General features: G+C 38.3%; 1 protein-coding gene across 1 annotated transcript in view; it reads right to left on the reverse strand.

The window, feature by feature from the left end:
• Positions 1 to 21,240, reverse strand: part of LOC109826097 — a 25,250-nt gene extending 4,010 nt beyond the window's left edge. Inside the window, exons 1-2 of the mRNA XM_020393062.1 lie at positions 20,774 to 21,240; positions 20,409 to 20,494 (exon numbers count right to left, since the gene is read on the reverse strand). Of these exons, the coding sequence (XP_020248651.1) occupies positions 20,409 to 20,494; positions 20,774 to 21,080 (393 nt within the window). The 5' untranslated portion in view covers positions 21,081 to 21,240. The remainder of the gene's footprint in view (positions 1 to 20,408; positions 20,495 to 20,773) is intronic.

Consider the following 21,986-nt stretch of genomic DNA (forward strand, 5'->3'; position numbering starts at 1 on the left):
AAGCATTATGAACTAATCCTTGCATTAGTAGTTGTTAAAAACACAACCAGCTGTTGTGAGAAACCATAATGCAAGTTTAATTGGTTCAGTCGTAGTGCCTGAAGCACATGTCATAATTCAAACTAATATTCATATGCTTGGACGAGGGGGAGGTAATGGATCTTATCGAGGTAGTCAAGGTAAACTATTTGGTTTCTCTATATTTGGATTATATACATTTGTCAGACAATTTTAATTTATCTTGATTTTGCTTTAAACTCTTGTGAACCTATGTGTTTTTTATTCATATGTGTATATTTTAGAATTTGTCTGACCTAAAATACACCATGTTGCGATAAGTTTGAGATTTAGGGACCCAAATTCTTTTAAACTCTGGCATGAGCGATTGGGTCATCTTGGGCAAAATATGATTTGTCGGATTTTCTTAAATTAAATGGGGCATTCAAACCAAATCCGACCAACTGCATATCACAATTTCCCACCTTTATCTAATACGTGGTGAAGAAGCGAAACATTTCTCATCTGCGTATTATTTATTTGCAGTCCATGTTTCTATATCACCACCATAGCGTACCTCTATGGGACCTCGGTGAAGGTACATATATTATTTATGAAACTCCGTCAATAATTTAGTACCTATGGCCCATGTTAGGGGATCAATTTATAATTTAGTACGCTGACTGCATTTTTATTGAAGATCGATTCTCGACATTAGGGGGAGATTAGTGCCCAAAATACAAAATAATGTCAAGAAATTCCATTGGTGAAAAAGATCTTCAATATTTATATCCACGTACTAGTCAAACTGAACCAGAAGTTCACATGATAATCTGCCAAGAAAAGAGTGACTAAGCCCCATATTCATGTTGAATATATCATTGATGATTTGGTATGCCAGAAGCATATTGTGCCAGAAGCATATAAAACATGTTAGTGTAAAAGATAAAAGTCCGCGGCAAACTAAATTCTATATAGAAAGACAGTCACTCTGATAACCTCCATAAGAGGTTCATCCTGAAGATGGAATCTCCAGTAAATTGCACGTGCACTTGATAATCACAATACTGGAGATGCGGAACGGCCAAATCCAAACGTTAAGGGAAATGGCGAGGATTTGGTTGACATAAAATAAGAATTAAAGTGGCCACGAATTTGTGAAAAAGGAGAAATATATAATATAAATATAAAAGTTGTCGACAACATAGTTGCCTCTACATTTGCTCTTACTATCTCCGAAAATAATCTGGATCCAGAACCTAAGTCGGTAATAGAGTGCTTGAAGCACTCGGACTAGGTGAGATGGAAAGTGGCAATTGAGGCTGAGCTGAACTCGCTAAAGTATTTTTGAACCTGTAGTTCATATATCCCTGCAGGATATAATGGGTCTTCGTAAGAAAAATAAATGACAATTGTAAGGTGGTGAGATGTAAAGCGAGATTCATAGCTCAATGGGTTCACGCAGAGACCCGGCATCGATTTAGATGTAAAATATTCTCCTATTAGTGATTGTATTACGTTCCGCAAGTTAATACATATGGCAGAAACTATGAATTTATATATGCAGTATATGTACGTCATGACCATATTTTTATATGAGTCTTTTATATGAAAGTCCCTGATAGACTTAAAATTTCTGAATTAAGAGAAAACAAGAATCACAACATGTATAGCATTAAATTATAAAGGTCGTTATACGACTTGAAACAGTCGGGTAGAATGTGGTATAACTGACTGAGCAAGTTCCTTCTGAAGAGGAGATATGCAAATAATGATGTCTGCCCTTGTGTGTTTATAAATAGCTTTTGTATTATATCAGTCTATATTGATGATATAAGTGTTATTGGAATGCAAAAGGAGCTTACAGAAGCTAGCTCATGCCTAAAGACGGAGTTTGAAATGAAAGACTTGGGAAAAACCAAGTTTTGTCTCGGCCTGCAGATCGAGCATTTTCCCAGAAGGAATTTTTCTACACCAGTCAACCTATGTGAAAAAGGTTTTGGAAAGATTTTATATGGATAAATCTCATCCACTTAGCACACCAATGGTCGTCCGGTCCCTCGAAGTGGTTAAAGACTCATTTAGACCCAGAGAAGATAATAGAGAAATGTTAGGGCCAGAAGTTCCCTATCTGAGCACCATTGGAGCACTTCTTTATCTCGCAAATTGCACCAGGCCTGATATTGCATTTGCGGTGAACTTGCTAGCAAGGTATAGTGCTTATCCTATAAGGAGGCAATGGAATGTCGTTAAACATTTCCTTCGCTATCTTCAAGGTACAAAAGATCTTGGACTATTCTATAAAAGAAACCAAGATATGACATTGGTAGGCTATTAGGACGCTGGCTACATGTCTAATCCCCATAACGCCAGATCCCAGACTGGTTATGTTTTTCTCTGTGGTGGTACTGTCGTTTCTTAGAGGTCTGTTAAGCAGAACATTGTGACTACTTTTTCTAACCACTCAGAGATTATTGCTTTATATAAGTCCTCACGAGAATGTGTATGATTAAGATCGTTGATACGACATATTTGTGGCTCCCGTGGGCTTCCCGAAGATGATATTACCCCCACTGTCCTTTATGAGGACAATGCAGCTTGTGTTGCACAAATGAGCAGTGGATATGTAAAAGGAACCATGACAAAAAAATTCTTTTATCCACATGAACTCCAAAAGAATGGCGAAATCACCATCGAAAAAGTTCGCTCAAGTGATAATCTTGCAGATTTGTTCACTAAATCTCTGCCTACATCAACTTATGAGAAATATGTTCACAATATGCATAGACTTGGAAGACTATCTTCTTCAGGGGGAGCAAATTCTTAAAGAACAATCCTGAAGATTGGGCCCTAAAGGTCTATTATCATATTTTGCCCCTTTTAGCTAAGTTTTGTCCCACTGGGTTTTTCTTAGCATAGACTCAGAAGATTGTCATAATCAGGGGGAGCGAATTTTCAATGCAATCCCGAAGATTGCGCCTTGAAGGACTATAGTTGTACTCTTTTTCCCTTTGCTAAGTTTTGTCCCACAGGGTTTTCTTAGCTAAAGGTTTTTAATGAGGCAACTAATACAATACAAGTTTGGATCCCGAAGATCTATAGTTGTACTCTCTTTTCCTTTTCTAAGTTTTTGTCCTACATGGTTTTTTTTAGCGAAAGGTTTTTAACGAGACAACTGATGTAACAGAAATAATGTATGTATGTCATGTACTCTTTTCCTCGACTAGTTTTTTTTTCCCCACTGGGTTTTTCTAGCGAGGTTTTTAACGAGGCATTAACATCATGTAGTAATGTCCAAGGGGGAGTGGTTTTTCTAGCGAGGTTTTTAACGAGGCATTAACATCATGTAGTAATGTCCAAGGGGGAGTGTTGTAAATATAAATACAATGAATGTGGACATTACTAGAAGAAGTCTCTTCACCTACTTGTGACTTTTAGTATTCTCTTCCACATCTATATAATGTAATCCATGGAAGACAAAATGTATGGAGAAACGAGGATAAATAAAATGAGATGATCACTTTCTCCCTATCTCTTCTCTTCTCTATTTATTTACTCTTACATTTCATGTTCGATTCTTACTTATGATATGTGATGTATGTAGATATAACAACAAGATTACAACACGTTATCAGCACTAGTGCTCTAGCTAGCCGGTTCGTAATCGTCCGTTGGTGGTAAGAGATATTTGCAAAATCTATTCTTCTCTAGCATATCTTTTATTTTATATTTCGGGATAAAGTATTTGTCTTAAAGATAAGGGTTATTTTGATATCTGCACAAAACCTCAAGGTTAATTAGTACTCTTAAAGATAAGGGTTATTTTGATATCTGCACAAAACCTCAAGGTTAATTAGTACTCTTCCCTATTTTATGAGCATGCAGTTAGAATATGTATATATGCCAAAACCTCAAGGTTAATTAGTACTCTTCCCTATTTTATGAGCATGCAGTTAGAATATGTATATATGCTAGCTAAGTACTATTGTGAAAGTTTGCATTAGCATGAAAATTTTCACTAACCAGTGAGCAATAAGCACAGCCTTTTTATGTATGTGCTAGAAGCATATGAAAAAGATAAAAGTCCGCGGCAAACTAAATTCTTTATAGAAAGACAGTCACTCACATAACCTCCGGAAGAGGTTCATCCTGAAGATGGAAACTCCAGTAAATTGAATGTGCACTGTATAATCACAATACTGGAGATGCGGAACGGCCAAATCCAATTGTTAAGGGAAATGACGAGGATTTGGTTGACATAAAATAAGCTTTGAAGCGGCCACGAATTTGTGAAAAAGGAGAAGTATATAATAGAAATATAAAAGTTGTCGACAACATAGTTGCCTCTACAGTTGCTCTTACTATCTCCGAAAATAATCTGGATCCAGAACCTAAGTCGGTAATAGAGTGCTTGAAGCATTCGGACTAGGTGAGATGGAAAGTGGCAATTGAGGCTGAGCTGAACTCGCTAAAGTATTTTGAACCTGTAATCATAATATTGGAGATGCGGAACGGCCAAATCCAATTGTTAAGGGAAATGACGAGGATTTGGTTGACATAAAATAAGAATTGAAGTGGCCACGAATTTGTGAAAAAGGAGAAATATATAATAGAAATATAAAAGTTGTCGACAACATAGTTACCTCTACAGTTGCTCTTACTATCTCCGAAAATAATCTGGATCCAGAACCTAAGTCGGTAGTAGAGTGCTTGAAGCACTCGGACTAGGTGAGATGGAAAGTGGCAATTGAGGCTGAGCTGAACTCACTAAAGTATTTTGAACCTATAGTCCATATATCCCTGCAGGATATAAATGGGTCTTCGTAAGAAAAATAAATGAGAATTGTAAGGTGGTGAGATATAAAGCGAGATTCATAGCTCAATGGGTTCACGCAGAGACCCGACATCGATTTAGATATAAATTATTCTCCTATTAGTGATTGTATTACGTTCCGCAAGTTAATACATATGGCAGAAACTATGAATTTATATATGCAGTATATGTACGTCATGACCATATTTTTATATGAGTCTTTTATATGAAAGTCCCTGATAGACTTAAAATTTCTGAATTAAGAGAAAACAAGAGTCGCAACATGTATAGCATTAAATTATAAAGGTCGTTATACGACTTGAAACAGTCGGGTAGAATGTGGTATAACTGACTGAGCAAGTTCCTTCTGAAGAGGAGATATACAAATAATGATGTCTGCCCATGTGTGTTTATAAATAGCTTTTGTATTATATCAGTCTATATTGATGATATAAGTGTTATTGGAATGCACAAGGAGCTTACAAAAGCTAGCTCATGCCTAAAGACGGAGTTTGAAATGAAAGACTTAGGAAAAACCAAGTTTTGTCTCGGCTTGCAGATCGAGCATTTTCCCAGAAGGAATTTTTCTACACCAGTCAACCTATGTGATGAAAAAGGTTTTTTGAAAGATTTTATATGGATAAATCTCATCCACTTAGCACACCAATGGTCGTCCGGTCCCTCGAAGTGGATAAAGACCCATTTAGACCCAAAGAAGATAATGAAGAAATGTTAGGGCCAGAAGTTCCCTATCTGAGCACCATTGGAGCACTTCTTTATCTCGCAAATTCCATTGGGTTTTTCTTAGCATAGACTCAGAAGATTGTCATCATCAGGGGGAGCGAATTTTCAACGCAATCCCGAAGATTGTGCCTTGAAGGACTATAGTTGTACTCTTTTTTTCTTTTGCTAAGTTTTGTCCCACAGGGTTTTCTTAGCTAAAGGTTTTTAATGAGGCAACTAATGCAACACAAGTTTGGATCCCGAACATCTATAGTTGTACTCTTTTTTCCTTTGCTAAGTTTTTGTCCTACATGGTTTTTCTTAGCGAAAGGTTTTAACGAGACAACTGATGTAACAGAAATAATATATGTATGTCATGTACTCTTTTCCTCGACTAGTTTTTTTTTTCCCACTGGGTTTTTCTAGCGAGGTTTTTAACGAGGCATTGACATCATGTAGTAATGTCCAAGGGGGAGTGTTGTAAATATAAATACAATGAATGTGGACATTACTAGAAGAAGTCTCTTCACCTACTTGTGACTTTTAGTATTCTCTTCCACATCTATATAATGTAATTCATGGAAGACAAAATGTATGGAGAAATGAGGATGAATAAAATGAGATGATCACTTTCTCCCTATCTCTTCTCTTCTCTATTTATTTACTCTTACATTTCATGTTCGATTCTTACTTATGATATGTGATGTATGTAGATATAACAACAAGATTACAACACGTTATCAGCACGAGTGCTCTAGCTAGCCGGTTCGTAATCGTCCGTTGGTGGTAAGAGATATTTGCAAAATCTATTCTTCTCTAGCATATCTTTTATTTTATATTTCGGGATAAAGTATTTGTCTTAAAGATAAGGGTTATTTTGATATCTGCACAAAACCTCAAGGTTAATTAGTACTCTTCCCTATTTTATGAGCATGCAGTTAGAATATGTATATATGCTGGCTAAGTACTGTTGTGAAAGTTTGCATTAGCATGAAAATTTTCACTAACCAGTGAGCAATAAGCACAGCCTTTTTATGTATAAGGTGAATGTCTTGCATTAATTCTATCTCCATTAATTAGCTAAATTGAGTTTGAGCCGAAGTGGAGTAATTTGTTGACCGTACCATGTGACCTATTTGATTTTAAATTGAGTTTTTGTGGAAAAAGCAAAAGATTGAGGTCAAATATTATCATAATTACGAGTTAATATTGTTGAATAAGTTTGAAAGCCTCTCATATGAAGACCATAATTTTCCCCTTCCCGAAGACCATAATTATTACTTGTTGAAAGATATAATCTATTGAACTTGGCCCATGGTTTTCGGAAACTAGCACCTGCATAATTTTAGATTGTTCTACTTAAGAATATAAATAATAATAATAATAATAATATTGTAAAAGATGTTTGAAAAATGGCAAACTAGATTATGAAACAAAAACAATCATATTTTGTTCAATATATGTATGTACAGTTTCAAATTGAAGTTTTTTTTGTTGTAGAGGATCTTATTGTTTATTTCCTTACAAAGCCAGGTTTTTTTTAATTCGTTGTTTTCAACAGATGCATGACAAAAAGTGAACTCCTTGAGATTATATAAATGATTCTTGTTATTAGGAACTAAAGTCAAAATTCATTTCATTCTTACTAGTTCACCCTGGGGTACTTAATTGCTTCTTTATACAATCAAGTGATGCTATTATCTGCAATATTAGACATTAAAATAACTTACTTGTGCTTGTTGTCTGGATTGAAAAGAAACTTTGTACTTGGTTATTTTACATACTACAAAATTAAAAGTAATTTAACATTTATTTTAAGTGAGTTAGAGGTGTTGCATGTAAACTTTTCCCTTACACTTACTTTGACTATTAGTGTGTAAGATTGCCATTAGTAAGACGAAGAGCTATGTCTTGTTGGGAATGAGAACTACATTTGGAATATTCATGCATTCCCTTTTTTTGTGATGTATTAATTACAATGTGCATAATTATATTAAGAACTCTATCTTATCTTCTCTTATTAATATTGACACTTATATCTTCCATTGTTCAGCATAAAATGCCATGCTTGTATAATGTTTATATCTTCCATTGTTCAGCATAAAATGCCATGCTTGTATAATGTTTCTAATCCTTGGATGGTGATATTGGAACATAAACTGCACATCCGAAAACATTTATGATGTATTTCATGTTCGACTTTTTCATACTTGATTTTGGTGATTATGTGTGATCTTATTAAAATGTGAATATTTCTAATTTCTCATGTACTAATCTTTCATCCCCATGATTAGTGCACTGTGATATATAATAGTAATTATTAATTGTCTTTGGCCTCGAACGTTCATTTTTACTGGACACCCTTGTGATTTTTGCACGATTATATCTCTTGATTCTTTAAGTATCTTTGTCCAGAAGACAAACACTTTAAATTTTCTCTCTATCAATTAAGACGTGAAAAATTAATACCTCACTGAAAAAGTATTCACTTTTCTGGGCAATCCCTGAAGGATCGCTTTGATCTATGGAAACCAATAATCTTCCCTCAAACGAAACTAGCAGACTGAATCATAACTTTTTGGATTTCAAATACATGACTAAATATGATTCAGTTCTGTACCAAATTATCTAGCAGCTAAAACTCTGTAAGCAGAACATTACAGATAATGATAAAATTGATCGAAAAACTCTTTTCCCTATTCCACGCAAATAATATTGTACTCCAGCAACAGTACATGACTAAGAATTGCACTTAGCATTCTGAATTGATTAGTAGTCACAGAGAAGCACAATCAATTGATGATTAGAAATCACAATGTCAGACTAGTTGGCTTACGAGTTGTGTTTGTATCACATGCTACAATTCAGAAAATTACTTATACGCGTGGACAAGGGGGAGGCTATGAACATAGTAGGAGATCTTATCCTATAGCCATTTTTGGATTTTAAACCCTCGACTGAATACAATTCAACAAGTAATCTTGTACCCTTACAATAGTACAACTAAAAGCATTATAAACTAATCCTTGTATTAGTAGTTGTTAAAAACACAACCAGCTGTTGTGAGAAACCATAATGCAAGTTTAATTGGTTCAGTCATAGTGCTTGAAGCACATGTCATAATTCAAATTCATAAGCTCGGACGAGGGGGAGGTAGTAGATCTTATTGAGGTGGTCAAGGTAAACTATTTGTTTTTCTATATTTGGATTATATGCATTTGTCAGACAATTTTAATTTATCTTGATTTTGCTTTAAATTCTTGTGAACCTATGTGGTTTTTATTCATATGTGTATATTTTAGAATTTGTCTGACCTAAAATACATCATGTTGCGATAAGTTTGAGATTTAGGGACCCAAATTCTTTTAAACTCTGGCATGAGCGATTGGGTCATCTTGGGCAAAATATGATTCGTCGGATTTTCTTAAATCAAAAGGGGCATTCAAACCAAATTCGACCAACTGCATATCATAATTTTCCCCCTTTATCTAATACGTGGTGTAGAAGCGAAACATTTCCCATCTGTGTATTCTTTATTTGCAGTCCATGTTTTTATATCACCACCATAGCATACCTCTATGGGACATCGGTGAAGGTACATACATTATTTATGAAACTCCGTCAATAATTTAGTACCTATGGCCCATGTTAGGGGATCAATTTATAATTTGGTACGCTGACTGTATTTTTATTAAAGATCAATTCTCGACATTAGGGGGAGATTAGTGCCCAAAATACAAAATAATGTCAAGAAATTCTATTGGTGAAAAAGATCTTTAATATTTATATCCACGTACTAGTCAAACTGAACCAGAAGTTCACATGATAATCTGCTAAGAAAAGAGTGACTAAGCCCCATATTCATGTTGAGTATATCATTGATGATTTGGTATGCCATAAGCATACTGTGCTAGAAGCATAAGAAAAAGATAAAAGTCTGTGGCAAACTAAATTCTATATAGAAAGACAGTCACTCCCATAACCTCCGGAAGAGGTTCATCCTGAAGATGGAATCTCCAGTAAATTGCACGTGCACTTGATAATCACAATACTGGAGATGCGGAACGGCCAAATCCAATTGTTAAGGGAAATGACGAGGATTTGGTTGACATAAAATAAGCTTTGAAGTGGCCACGAATTTGTGAAAAAGGAGAAATATATAATATAAATATAAAAGTTGTCGACAACATAGTTGCCTCTACAGTTGCTCTTACTATCTCCGAAAATAATCTGGATCCAGAACCTAAGTCGGTAGATATTATATCTAACAAATGGCTCAAAAACAGAGCTAACAGCTGATTCAAATGTAAGGCAAAAATCTTCCTTTTCATCCTTGTGGTTCTATAGTAAACGTGGACCTGTCACACTACAGAAATCGCGAGCATTGACAGTTAACCTTATACATATACATGTTGCTTCCTTCACATTTTTTGCCATAGCTAAATGAGTTCACGCAAAAACCCGACATCGATTTAGATGTAAAATATTCTCCTATTAGTGATTGTATTACGTTCCGCAAGTTAATATGGCAGAAACTATGAATTTATATATGCAGTATATGTATGTCATGACCATATTTTTATATGAGTCTTTTATATGAAAGTCCCTGATAGACTTAAAATTTCTGAATTAAGAGAAAACAAGAATCGCAACATGTATAGCATTAAATTATAAAGGTCATTATACGACTTGAAACAGTTGGGTAGAATGTGGTATAACTGACTGAGCAAGTTCCTTCTGAAGAGGAGATATGCAAATAATGATGTCTTCCCTTGTGTGTTTATAAATAGCTTTTGTATTATATCAGTCTATATTGATGATATAAGTGTTATTGGAATGCACAAGGAGATTACAGAAGCTAGCTCATGCCTAAAGACGGAGTTTGAAATGAAAGACTTGGGAAAAACCAAGTTTTGTCTCGGCCTGCAGATCGAGCATTTTTCCAGAAGGAATTTTTCTACACCAGTCAACCTATGTGATGAAAAAGGTTTTTTGAAAGATTTTATATGGATAAATCTCATCCACTTAGCACACCAATGGTCGTCCGGTCCCTCGAAGTGGATAAAGACCCATTTAGACCCAAAGAAGATAATGAAGAAATGTTAGGGCCAGAAGTTCCCTATCTGAGCACCATTGGAGCACTTCTTTATCTCGCAAATTGCACCAGGCCTGATATTGCATTTTCGGTGAACTTGCTAGCAAGGTATAGTGCTTATCCTATAAGGAGGCAATGGAATGTCGTTAAACATTTCCTTCGCTATCTTCAAGGTACAAAAGATCTTGGACTATTCTATAAAAGAAACCAAGATATGACATTGGTGGGCTATTAGGCACTGGCTACATATCTGATCCCCATAACGCCAGATCCCAGACTGGTTATGTTTTTCTCTGTGGTGGTACTGTCGTTTCTTAGTGGTCTGTTAAGCAGAACATTGTGACTACTTTTTCTAACCACTCAGAGATTATTGCTTTATATAAGGCCTCACGAGAATGTGTATGATTAAGATCGTTGATACGACATATTTATGGCTCGTATGGTCTAGCGAAATATGATATTACCCCCACTGTCCTTTATGTGGACAATGCAGCTTGTGTTGCACAAATGAGCAGTGGATATGTAAAAGGAACCATGACAAAACATATTACTCTAAAATTCTTTTATCCACATGAACTCCAAAAGAATGGCGAAATCACCATAAAAAAAGTTCGCTCAAGTGATAATCTTGCAGATTTGTTCACTAAATCTCTGCCTACATCAACTTATGAGAAATATGTTCACAATATGCATAGACTTGGAAGACTATCTTCTTCAGGGGGAGCAAATTCTTAAAGAACAATCCTGAAGATTGGGCCCTGAAGGTCTATTATCATATTTTGCCCCTTTTAGCTAAGTTTTGTCCCATTGGGTTTCTCTTAGCATAGACTCAGAAGATTGTCATCATCAGGGGAAGCGAATTTTCAATGCAATCCCGAAGATTGCGCCTTGAAGGACTATAGTTGTACTCTTTTTCCCTTTGCTAAGTTTTGTCCCACAGGGTTTTCTTAGCTAAATGTTTTTAATGAGGCAACTAATGCAACACAAGTTTGGATCCCGAAGATCTATAGTTGTACTCTTTTTTCCTTTGCTAAGTTTTTGTCCTACATGATTTTTCTTAGCGAAAGGTTTTTAACGAGACAACTGATGTAATAGAAATAATGTATGTATGTCATGTACTCTTTTCCTCGACTAGTTTTTTTTTCCCCACTGGGTTTTTCTAGCGAGGTTTTTAACGAGGCGTTGACATCATGTAGTAATGTCCAAGGGGGAGTGTTGTAAATATAAATACAATGAATGTGGACATTACTAGAAGAAGTCTCTTCACCTACTTGTGACTTTTAGTATTCTCTTCCGCATCTATATAATGTAATCCATGGAAGACAAAATGTATGGAGAAATAAGGATGAATAAAATGAGATGATCACTTTCTCCCTATCTCTTCTCTTCTCTATTTATTTACTCTTACATTTCATGTTCGATTCTTACTTATGATATGTGATGTATGTAGATATAACAACAAGATTACAACAATAGCAATCTTATATATGGATATACAGAGGAAGTTTGCTTTAACATACTCTAGCCCACATCTAATTCTTATGATACAAAAATGCAATACTTACGTCACAATTTTAAATTTTTGATTCAGCAAAAGGTATTTTAAGATGGAAACAAGTAATCAAATCTAAATGACATCAGATGCACATTTAAGAAAGCGGATTAAAAATAGGAAAAATTGTATGTATGCCCCTTTTTAAGAATCCATATATGATGCACCCCCTTTGACTTTTTTCATGTGTTTTCCCCCTTAACCCACATTCTCATGTGAAAAAGCCCCTTTTGTTTTGCAACTTCATTAGAGAGATAAAACAACCTTTTTAATCCCAAATACCCTCTTCCTCAATCTTTCATCTCCTTTTTCTTTTCTCATGAACCTATGGTTTCCTCCTCCGCCTCCTCCTCCTCAATCATTAGCACTTTTACTACCATCTTCCCCATTGCATTCTCCTTTTTCTTCTCATCATCTCTCAATCGTTATCTTTTTTTGCCGCCAAACCCACTTCTAAGCCATTTTTTCCTTTTTCTTCAAGTATCTCTACTCATTTTTCTTCCACAACCACTATCGTATCACTCAAATCTATCACTTTTGGCTTAAAGGGACCATCTCTTAAAGTAATGCCGAAGTTAATATTTAACAGTAAAGTTATTACCTATCAGTTTAACTTAACGGTTATTTAAGTTATCCAGTTATTAAATTTAACATTGAAACTTTAAATTTAATAGGTAAGCTTTAAAGTTACATGTGATGTCTAATATAAACTAATAATTAAACTTTTCCTCGTCACGGCCTCTCCTCCATTATCTTTCCTCATTCCTCACCATCTTTACTCCTCCTTCCATGAAATCCATTGCATCCCTAAAAGCTTAATTGTTAATTCAGCTGAGACTTCACATGTTAACTCTTAAGCTTGCATGTTAACTTTAAAGCTTATTGGTTAGCTGTTAAAGTTTTAGTTTTTAAGTATAGCTGTTAGGTGTTAAGTATAACTATTAGGTGTTATGTTTTAGGTATTATGTGCAACTGTTATATGTTAAGTTCGATGTGACTTTAGAAAATGACTCATGATGATCTATGAGCCATACAGTGGCGGTTGTAGACAGAGGAGAAAAGAAGAGAGGAGAGAAAATAGAGATGAGATGAAGGAAAAGGGGAAAAGAAGGTGGATATGTAATTGGAGAACGAAGGAGGAAGGTGAAGATGGNGCGGAGGAGGGGGATGAGAAAAAATAAAGAAGGGTGGAGGTAGGAGGTTGGATGTGGAGTTAAAAAATGAGAGGAGGGTAAACATAGGACAGAGGAGAGAGGAAGGAGGAGATGGAATGGAGGAAAGATTTTAACATGAGGAGGGAAATGAAGAAACCGTGAAGAAGTTTGGTGAAGAACAGGTGTTGGGATCCGCATGAGTCAGTTGGGAGCTGCGCGGTCGACCGCGACGCAAAGCCAGTCGACCGCGAACGTGCACAAACTCTGGGAGGAGTCTGGATTTAGCGTGGTCGACCACCTCGGTCGACCGCGAGACCCTGTAGGACATTTTTGGGCTCTCTCATTTGTCGCGGTCGACCACCAGACCATGTAGGAGTTTCCAGGTTATGTTTATTGGTCGTGGTCGACCGTGGCGGTCGACCGCGTAACGGGTTAGGCCCAGTTTAAATTTTCTATTCTGATTTGGATTTTGGTGTTTGTATAAATACCAATATACGTTCTAGGGTTTCGGAAGGCTAGAGTTTGGGATATTTGGAGCACAGAGAAGAGGTATTTCTGAGCTATTTGTTTAGGGTTTATTTGGAGAGATTAAGAGCTTTGTGGTGAGATTAGTTTGTTCATTCGAGTGATTTGTAATCTTAATTTGTACTCTTATTCTCTATTAGTGAAAAAAAACACATCCCCTTCTTGCCCCGTGGATATAGGCAATTGCCAAACCACGTTAAAACTGGTGTTTGGTGTTTGGTGTTTGTGCATTGATTTTGGTTGGATTTTGCCTTCTTTGATTGGCGGTTGGTTTGGTTCCTCGACATGGGTTTTTCCCAATAATTGGTATCAGAGCTCGGGCTACGCTTGGGCTATTTGAAGGAGTAGATCGATTTGGAAGCTCGTCCAGGGTTTTAGTTGGTGAAAAATGTAGGATCTTTTTGGTAAAGGCTCTATCTTTTTCAAGTTTGGATCTATTTCTTGTTCGTTTCCGCAATTGTTTGTTGGTGTGTTGAGGATTATGGCCGAGAAAGAAGGTGTTGAGGGTGGTTCTTCAGGCGTAAAGACTGTCCAAAGTTTGAATATCAACTCGATAAAGATTGACGTGGAAAAGTTCAATGGCACTAACAATTTTGGATTTTGGCGATGCGAAGTCTTGGATGCACTCAATGCGTAGAATTTGGAAGATACGTTAGAGTTGGACGGGAAATCGGACGACATTGATGAGAAGGTTTGGAAGAAAATAAATAGAATGGCGTGTGGTATGATTAGGTCTTGTCTCACTCAAGATCTAAAATATGATGTGATGAATGAGACTTCGGCGAAGAAGATTTGGGAAGTCCTAGAGAGAAAATCGTTTGCATTTGAAGAGGAGGCTTTATCGCTTCCAATTGAAGAATGGGACATCTATTGGTGATCACATAAATCACTACACGAAGCTTCTTACAGATTTGGCGAATGTAGATGTTATTGTTAAAGATGAGGACAAGGCGTTGCTATTGTTGAGTTCCTTGCCCGACGAGGAATATGAGACCTTCGTCCTTACTCTTATTAATGGGAAGACATCTCTTTCATATAGTGAGGTCACTGCTGCACTTGTGAATTACTAACTTAGGAAAAAGAATAAGGAGACTTCTATTAAGCCGGTAGCGGAGGTATTGGTTACAAGAGCAAAGAGTCCAAACCGAGGTAAAAAGTCGCAGTCTAGAGGGGCATATCTTGGAATCCGTAGGAATCAGTGTGCTTTTTGTAAAAAAGATGAACATTGGAAAGCCGAATGCCCAAAATTGAATTATCGAGCCGGGAAGAATAAGGGGAAAGTGATTGAAGCTTCAGAAGTGAATGTTGCCAAGGCTAGTGGTGATATTTCAGATTCAGATTCTTTGGGCTATTCGTGCCCAGCACTTCCGTCAGTATGTCTTGCTGACTCCACTGAGTGGATGTTGGATTCGGGTGCCTCATACCATATTTGTCCTAGGAGGGATTGGTTCTCCAGCTTTCAGGAGTTGAAAAGAGGGGATGTTTTGCTCATGGGTAATAATCACAAATACCCTATTGGTGGTATCGATACTATTCGTATTCAGATGAGTGACGGGGTGATTCAGAATTTGTTTGAAGTAAGGTTCGTTCCTCAATTGAAGAAGGACATTGTTTCACTTAGAGTTTTGGAGGCAGCAGGCTATAGGGTGACCTTAGCGGATACACGTTTGAAAGTTACAATTGGTTCTATGATTGTGATGAAGGGCGTCAGAAGGAGTAACTTGTACTATTTTCTTAGGAGCACGGTGATTGATAGAGCGTTGATGACTTTATTGGATTTGGCTAGACTGTGGTGATGTTTGACGCTGGAATATTTGATTGGCGATGTCGTTCATAGGTTGTTGAGGAGTGCGTTGACCTGCAAATGGAAGTCCTTTGAGCACATTGGGATGAGCAAGAAGATCGTGGTAGAATTTGGCACTTCTATCCATCGATCGAGGGGTCTTTTAGGAGGTGTTCAGTCAGGCATTTGGGGGCCTTCCAAGGAGGCATCATTAGGAGGAAATCGTTTTTTGGTTGCTGTAGTTGGGAATTGTATTAGGCATTTATGGGTCACAACCAAGCCCCGTTGGTTTGAAGTCCTAGTAGTCCGCAACAGTTGGGAGAAGTGTGTTGGCAAAAAGGTTATCCATCGTACTAGCTCGAGTAGGGGTTTCTTCTAGCATTTGTGTCGAGCTCATGGCAGTTGGAGACACTTCATTAGAGAGGAGACATTGAGGCGACGATATGAGATGACAGATTTGATGAGCTGTTCCTTTCTGGAGAAGGATCGGCGTTGGTTGTCGAGCATTGAACTTGGTATTCGAGCTTCGACACGTTTGGGTCATCTTATACATAGGTTGTCGACTGTTGCATTTAGTGATTTTGGATCTGGTAGAGCTGCTTCAGATTTTGGTTGGCGTCGGATATTTGGTTACCCAACACTTGGTCACATCAAGAATGTGAAATTTGATCTGATTGCGCGCTTGGGATTCAGAGACTCATTTGGCTATCATTTGGGAGCTTCTGATTTCTTTCTGAGAAGGTATGTCACATTGGACTCTCGGCAGGTGGAGAGTGTTGATCAAATCAGTTGGATATTATAGCGGATGTAGGTGATGCTACTCCAAATTGGATGGATATTACTCCACATACTCCAGGTCATTCTGTATTATTTGGGACTTCAGCTAAGGTGACACAGCATGGGGGTCATTCGGTTTCAGATCCAGATGACGTGTTGATTGTTTTGAGTGCAGCTGATAGGCGTAGTTTGGACATGGCCATTGGTTCACCTCAGGCAGAGGTGCTTGGATCACTTCAGTTTGAGGTCATTGGAGGTGTTATCAGTCACGGATTTGGTGATGATGGAGGAGGGTTGCGTTCTCTTCTATTGGATTGAGGGCCTTTGGAGGTTATTGGGTGAACTACGTGAATGTTTGATTCCTTGAGCAAGAGTATACGTAGGCAGTCAGTCTTGATGCAGCCGATTTGGTGAGAGACATCAACGTTTGGGTAAGTGTTCGTACTCCCGTTTGGGTCTCGATTTGTTGTGGATTGAGTCCATTGTCGTGAATAGTTTCACTTCTTATTGGACGCAACAAGTGAGGTATTTTGTTTGGTTGGTGTCGGCTCAGTTTTGGAAGAAACTTCACCGAGATGGAGAATTGAAGAAAACGTAAAGAAGTTTGGTGAAGAACAGGTGTTGGGATCCGCAGGAGTCAGTTGGGAGCTGCGCGGTCGACTATGGCACAAGGCCGGTTGACCGCGAACGTGCACAGACTTGTAGGTGTAAATTTTGATCTCCCGAAAACAGGGAACTTCGTTTGTATTAATAAGAAGGCTTATTACAAACTAATAAATCAAAATTACAACAGAAGCAGAGGGAAGGCCCTCCTTGTTTAGTGTGGGGACTTTTGGTAGCTACAGGATGCTTCGCTCGATGCTCGTGCCGAGTCTGCTTCCCTTGGACCGTTCGACCGAGGTTGCTGGGGAGCTTCAGTACGCAGTAGAAGCTCGGTTTGATGGAGTTCGGGTCTTCTAGTTCACCGGCGATCAGGGCTCAGAACTAGGAAGTGGCGCTGCAATGCAAAAATTATGCAGAGAGCTTGCCGTCGATGCCCTTCCCAAAGTTTTTCGACCTCCTTTAAAGGTTGCTGGAAGAGGCTCTTAAATGAAAGAGAGACAGCTTGGTTGCTCCTTGAATTATGGGATGTGACCATACGTTGTTCAGAGATATCCTGCTGTTCACCTGTACCATGAGCGGTCATTCGAGGAGCCATGTTTTGCATCACGTCACGTAGGAGTGGGAAAGTCCCTCCTCGTATGTGTGACAACGATTGTCAGATACTCGAGTGGATCTGACCAACTCACCGAGCGTTGGCGGCTCTCGCCCCTCTCTTGGACAAGTGAGGTAAGTTGCATTTATGAGGGTGCAGGTTGATTTGGCGTCTGTCCGATCACTCGTACTGTGAGCGGCCATTCGACGGGCCTGGAATACCGTGTCTTCTCCCTTCAGGTCGAGAGAGGTGGGAAAGTGGGTTTCCAGTACTCGAGTAGGTTTGGACAGCTTGCCGAATGCCGGTGGATCCAGCTCTCGACTCGGACAGACGAGGTGAGCTGCATTTATGAGTGCTCAGGTCGATTCGACACCTGCCCGCTCACTCGACGGGCCTAGAATATTGTGCTCTCTTCCTTCAGGTCGAGAGAGGTGGGAAAGGCCGCCTTAGCACGTGGGGTAGCAGATACCTAGCTATACTAGCGGCCTTAAGGTTTGCTGGCGAATTCGACTTCAGACTCGGTCAGGCGAGTTGTGTTAAAAGGTGGATTCTCGTGGCTTGGGCGACTTCTTCTTGCAGGCGAATTTCTTGCAAGCTCACGGAGGTATTTTCTACTGTCTACAAGACTCTGGAACCCTGTAGGACATTTTGGGCTCTGTCGTTTGTCGCGATCGACCACCGCTGTCGACCGCCAGACGCTGTAGGAGTTTTCAGGTTCTGTTTGTTGGTCACGGTCGACCGTGACGGTCGACCGCGTAACGGGTCAGGCCCAGTTTGAGTTTCCTGTTCTGATTTGGATTTTGGTGTTTGTCTAAATACCAATATATGTTCTAGGGTTTCGGAAGGCTAGAGTTTGGGATATTTGGAGCACAGAAAAGAGGTATTTTCTGAGCTATTTGTTTAGAGTTTATTTGGAGAGATTAAGAGCTTTATGGTGAGATTAGTTTGTTCCTTCGAGTGATTTGTAATCTCAATTTGTACTCTTATTCTCTATTAGTAAAAAAACCATCCATTTCTTGCCCCGTGGACGTAGGCAATTGCCGAACCACGTTAAAACTGGTGTTTGGTGTTTGTGTATTGATTTTGGTTGGATTTTGCCTTCTTTGATCGGCGGTTGGTTTGGTTCCTCGACACGGGTTTTCCCCAACAGGAAGGATGAGAAGAAGAAGAAGATAAGGGTAATTTAGGGATAAGAAAAGGAAAGGTGGTAGCAGAAAGAAAAGTTAGAAAAAAGAGTTCGGACATATTCGACTATATTCGATGGATTAAGTCACATAAAGATTCGTAAAGTGGGGCCTAGACACAATCTTTGCTTAAAAATATATACTACATAGGACCCAATGCATAAAATACACATTTAAGAAAGCGGATTAAAAAATATACACTACATAGAATCCAATGCATAAAATGTCAGAATAAGTATTCTATTTCAGATTGGAAGATGTTGAAAGGGTCAAAACCGAACCAATAAAAGAAACAGCAAAGCGTCAAATGGTACGCCGACCAAGTAAAAGGTTGGTGGTCTTTTAGTAGTGCATCAACATGTCAAACTGTAGGTTGGACTACCCCCCACCCCACCCCACCCCCAACCCAGGACCAATTTCGGTTATTTTGTGTTTTTAGAATCATATTCAAGTTAGAAGCCTTGGTTGGTATTGTATTTGGGTTTTAACCTATAAATACAAGCCTTCAGGGTATAAGGTTTGTATCGGAGCCAAAGGAGAGAGTTGCAAACTGTACATGAGTTTTAGAGAAGAAACAAAGAAATTATAGAATTTGTGAGGATGTTTAGAAGAGATTGAGAGATGATTTCTTGATGCAAGAAAGATTGTACCTTCATAATCTTTGAGAATAAAGAAGACTCAAAATATCTCCTCAAGGATACCACATAAACCCATGCGTCTTTTTATCTTGTTTAGTGCTTACTTTCTTGTGGTATATTTGCATTTATCTTTGTTGCCATATTATATATTTTTCTCGATATATCCCTGTTGCTGAGGTGATCAATTGCCCTAATATGACAAAAGGTGATCTAGTTGGGAGATCCGGATTAAAGCTTCCACACTGATTCACAAGGCTTAGCATCGGGGCAAATTGTGTCGACAAAAAAAATCACATTCAACCTATATGAAAATGTTACAATCCCAAGCACCCATCTTAAGTCCAAATTTATATGATACAACGTAACAGACTGAATTTTGATAATTTTGTAAGAATGTAATTTCTCATAGATTGATACTTTCGGCTAGTAGGACTCCAAGATGGGTCCAAGCTAGTCCTATTAGAGTCGGGCATGGGTTTTGAAATGATGTAGCCAATACGAGTAGGATTCGAATTAGGACTCTGTCGAGGATTCGAATAAAGAGCCAAGTTCTTTCCTTTTAAGGACTCTGTCGAGGATCCAATTCATGAAGCCCTTGTGAAGCCGTAGGACTTCCGTCAATAGCTCTTCTATAATTCTATTGCTGCTAGGAGAGGGATTTGCTGAGGTAAATAGAATTAGGTCATCTACTGATTGCTCTCTTTCCTTCGTCAGTTGCTCTCAGTCAAGATTCGATGACGACGAGATTCATCGCTATTTAGCTAACTTTCGATATTGTATATCAGGTATCCATAATTTACTGTTTCCCTATATTCTGTTGGTGTGCATGCTCGACATCAGATTAGGATTACGACATATCGACCTACAAACTGTTGCGTTCTTCTAAGGATTTAGTTTCTACAATCATAATCAATCGTGATACTAATAAGTAATCAAGGCGAGAATTAAAAATGAGGGGGGGAAATTCAGTACCTCAGGCCTCTTTGCTTGGCAAACACTCCTCATTGCATTAAGAAGCTGAAAATCCTTTGCATCTCTTTCCTTCTCTGTTTGATCACCTGCAAATCACAAAGAAACAAGATAAAGAAAAACCCTACTGCTCCTTCCCTTTGGAAAAAAATAGTTAACCGTGCAGCCAATCTGTCTGTGTGAATTGCACGAATGGCAATTGCATTGGCCCAAGTCCAACCGCACTAATAGCTGATACTGATGTGTGTATCAAACAAATTCGTGCTATATCATATTTCTTCATCCCTTGTATGCCCTGATATCCCGTATGATTTTATATAGAGGACAACATTTCCCCCCCTTAATTGACATCTAAACCAAGATCTCACCCTGCTTTGATGGCTTGACAACATCAAGAAGAACCAGAGTGTCACTGCTCTGCACTGACTGAGACAATGCCCACTGCAATGCACACTTAGCCTCCGCACTTGAATCCAATACGACCATCACTCTCCTACCAACATAGCCAACTACTTCACTACGCTTCTCACTTGAATCCTTTGAATCCTTCCCTTCATTGCCTGAAGGCCCAGTAGGCTGAGCAGGCTTAGATTCTAACGGCGGCGATCGCATGCGCACCCTGGTCGCGATCTGGCTCAAGCAGAAGCCCGGCAGCCTCCCACCAACCCGGACCATGACGCAGATTGGCCCAATGTGGGTGTTTGAGAGGTAGAAGAAGAGGAGGAATCAGGGGAAAGGAGGAGTTAGCAGGAGCTGGCATGTTTTTGGCTCCACCCAAACACTTTTTGAGAGAGCTAGTCCTCCTAGATGTTGGCTGTCATTTCTAAATCTCTCACATTGCTCATGCCTCTTTTTTTTCTCTTCTGTTTGATTGGATGGGACTGTGGGCTCCAGGGCTATGGTGGTTGGCATCAAAGTGTTGGATGTCTTTGGGGCAGACTTGCTCCTTTGAATGATTAGTGCCACTGTAGTGGCATCATGCTAATCAGTGTAATAGTATTGGGGTATTTGAGGTATCATATTTTTTTTAAGTTCATATATTTGACTTTCAAATGTGTCAAGTTGTTTTAAGTGACACTCTCAATACGTTTTTGTTTGTTCTTGTTTGAAACATTTTTGAAAATAGTGGAGATAGTTCTCTTCTTTCTGTATTCACTTTTTCCCCCCGGATAACAATTACTAAAGGAGTACCTTTTCAGAAATTTAGAACTATAAAGAGAGATTGATAAAAAAATAAAATAAAATTTTCTAGGTTCACCCATATTTCAGCTACTTCTAAGCTCCTTTTTTTTAGGCAAAAAGAAATTTAAGAAATAAGTATGTCGCGTAGGTGCCACATTAGTGTTTAAAGAAGTATTAGAATTGGGTTTTTCACGAACATATTTTTAGCTCAAAAATGACATCTACTTTATTTATTTAAGTTATTTCATAACTACTTCCATGCATACAAAAAAGGCGGCAACTCCACTAGATTTTCTTAATTTTTCTTATATGGATTCATTGTCTCACATGTGATTTCCAACCTCCCTCTTCATTTATGCATATAATTCACAGTAACATAGATTATTTTCAATTTGTTTG

The sequence above is a fragment of the Asparagus officinalis genome, chromosome 10 (genome assembly GCF_001876935.1).
Source record: "Asparagus officinalis chromosome 10, Aspof.V1, whole genome shotgun sequence".
In the NCBI taxonomy this organism is placed as follows: Eukaryota; Viridiplantae; Streptophyta; class Magnoliopsida; order Asparagales; family Asparagaceae; genus Asparagus; species Asparagus officinalis.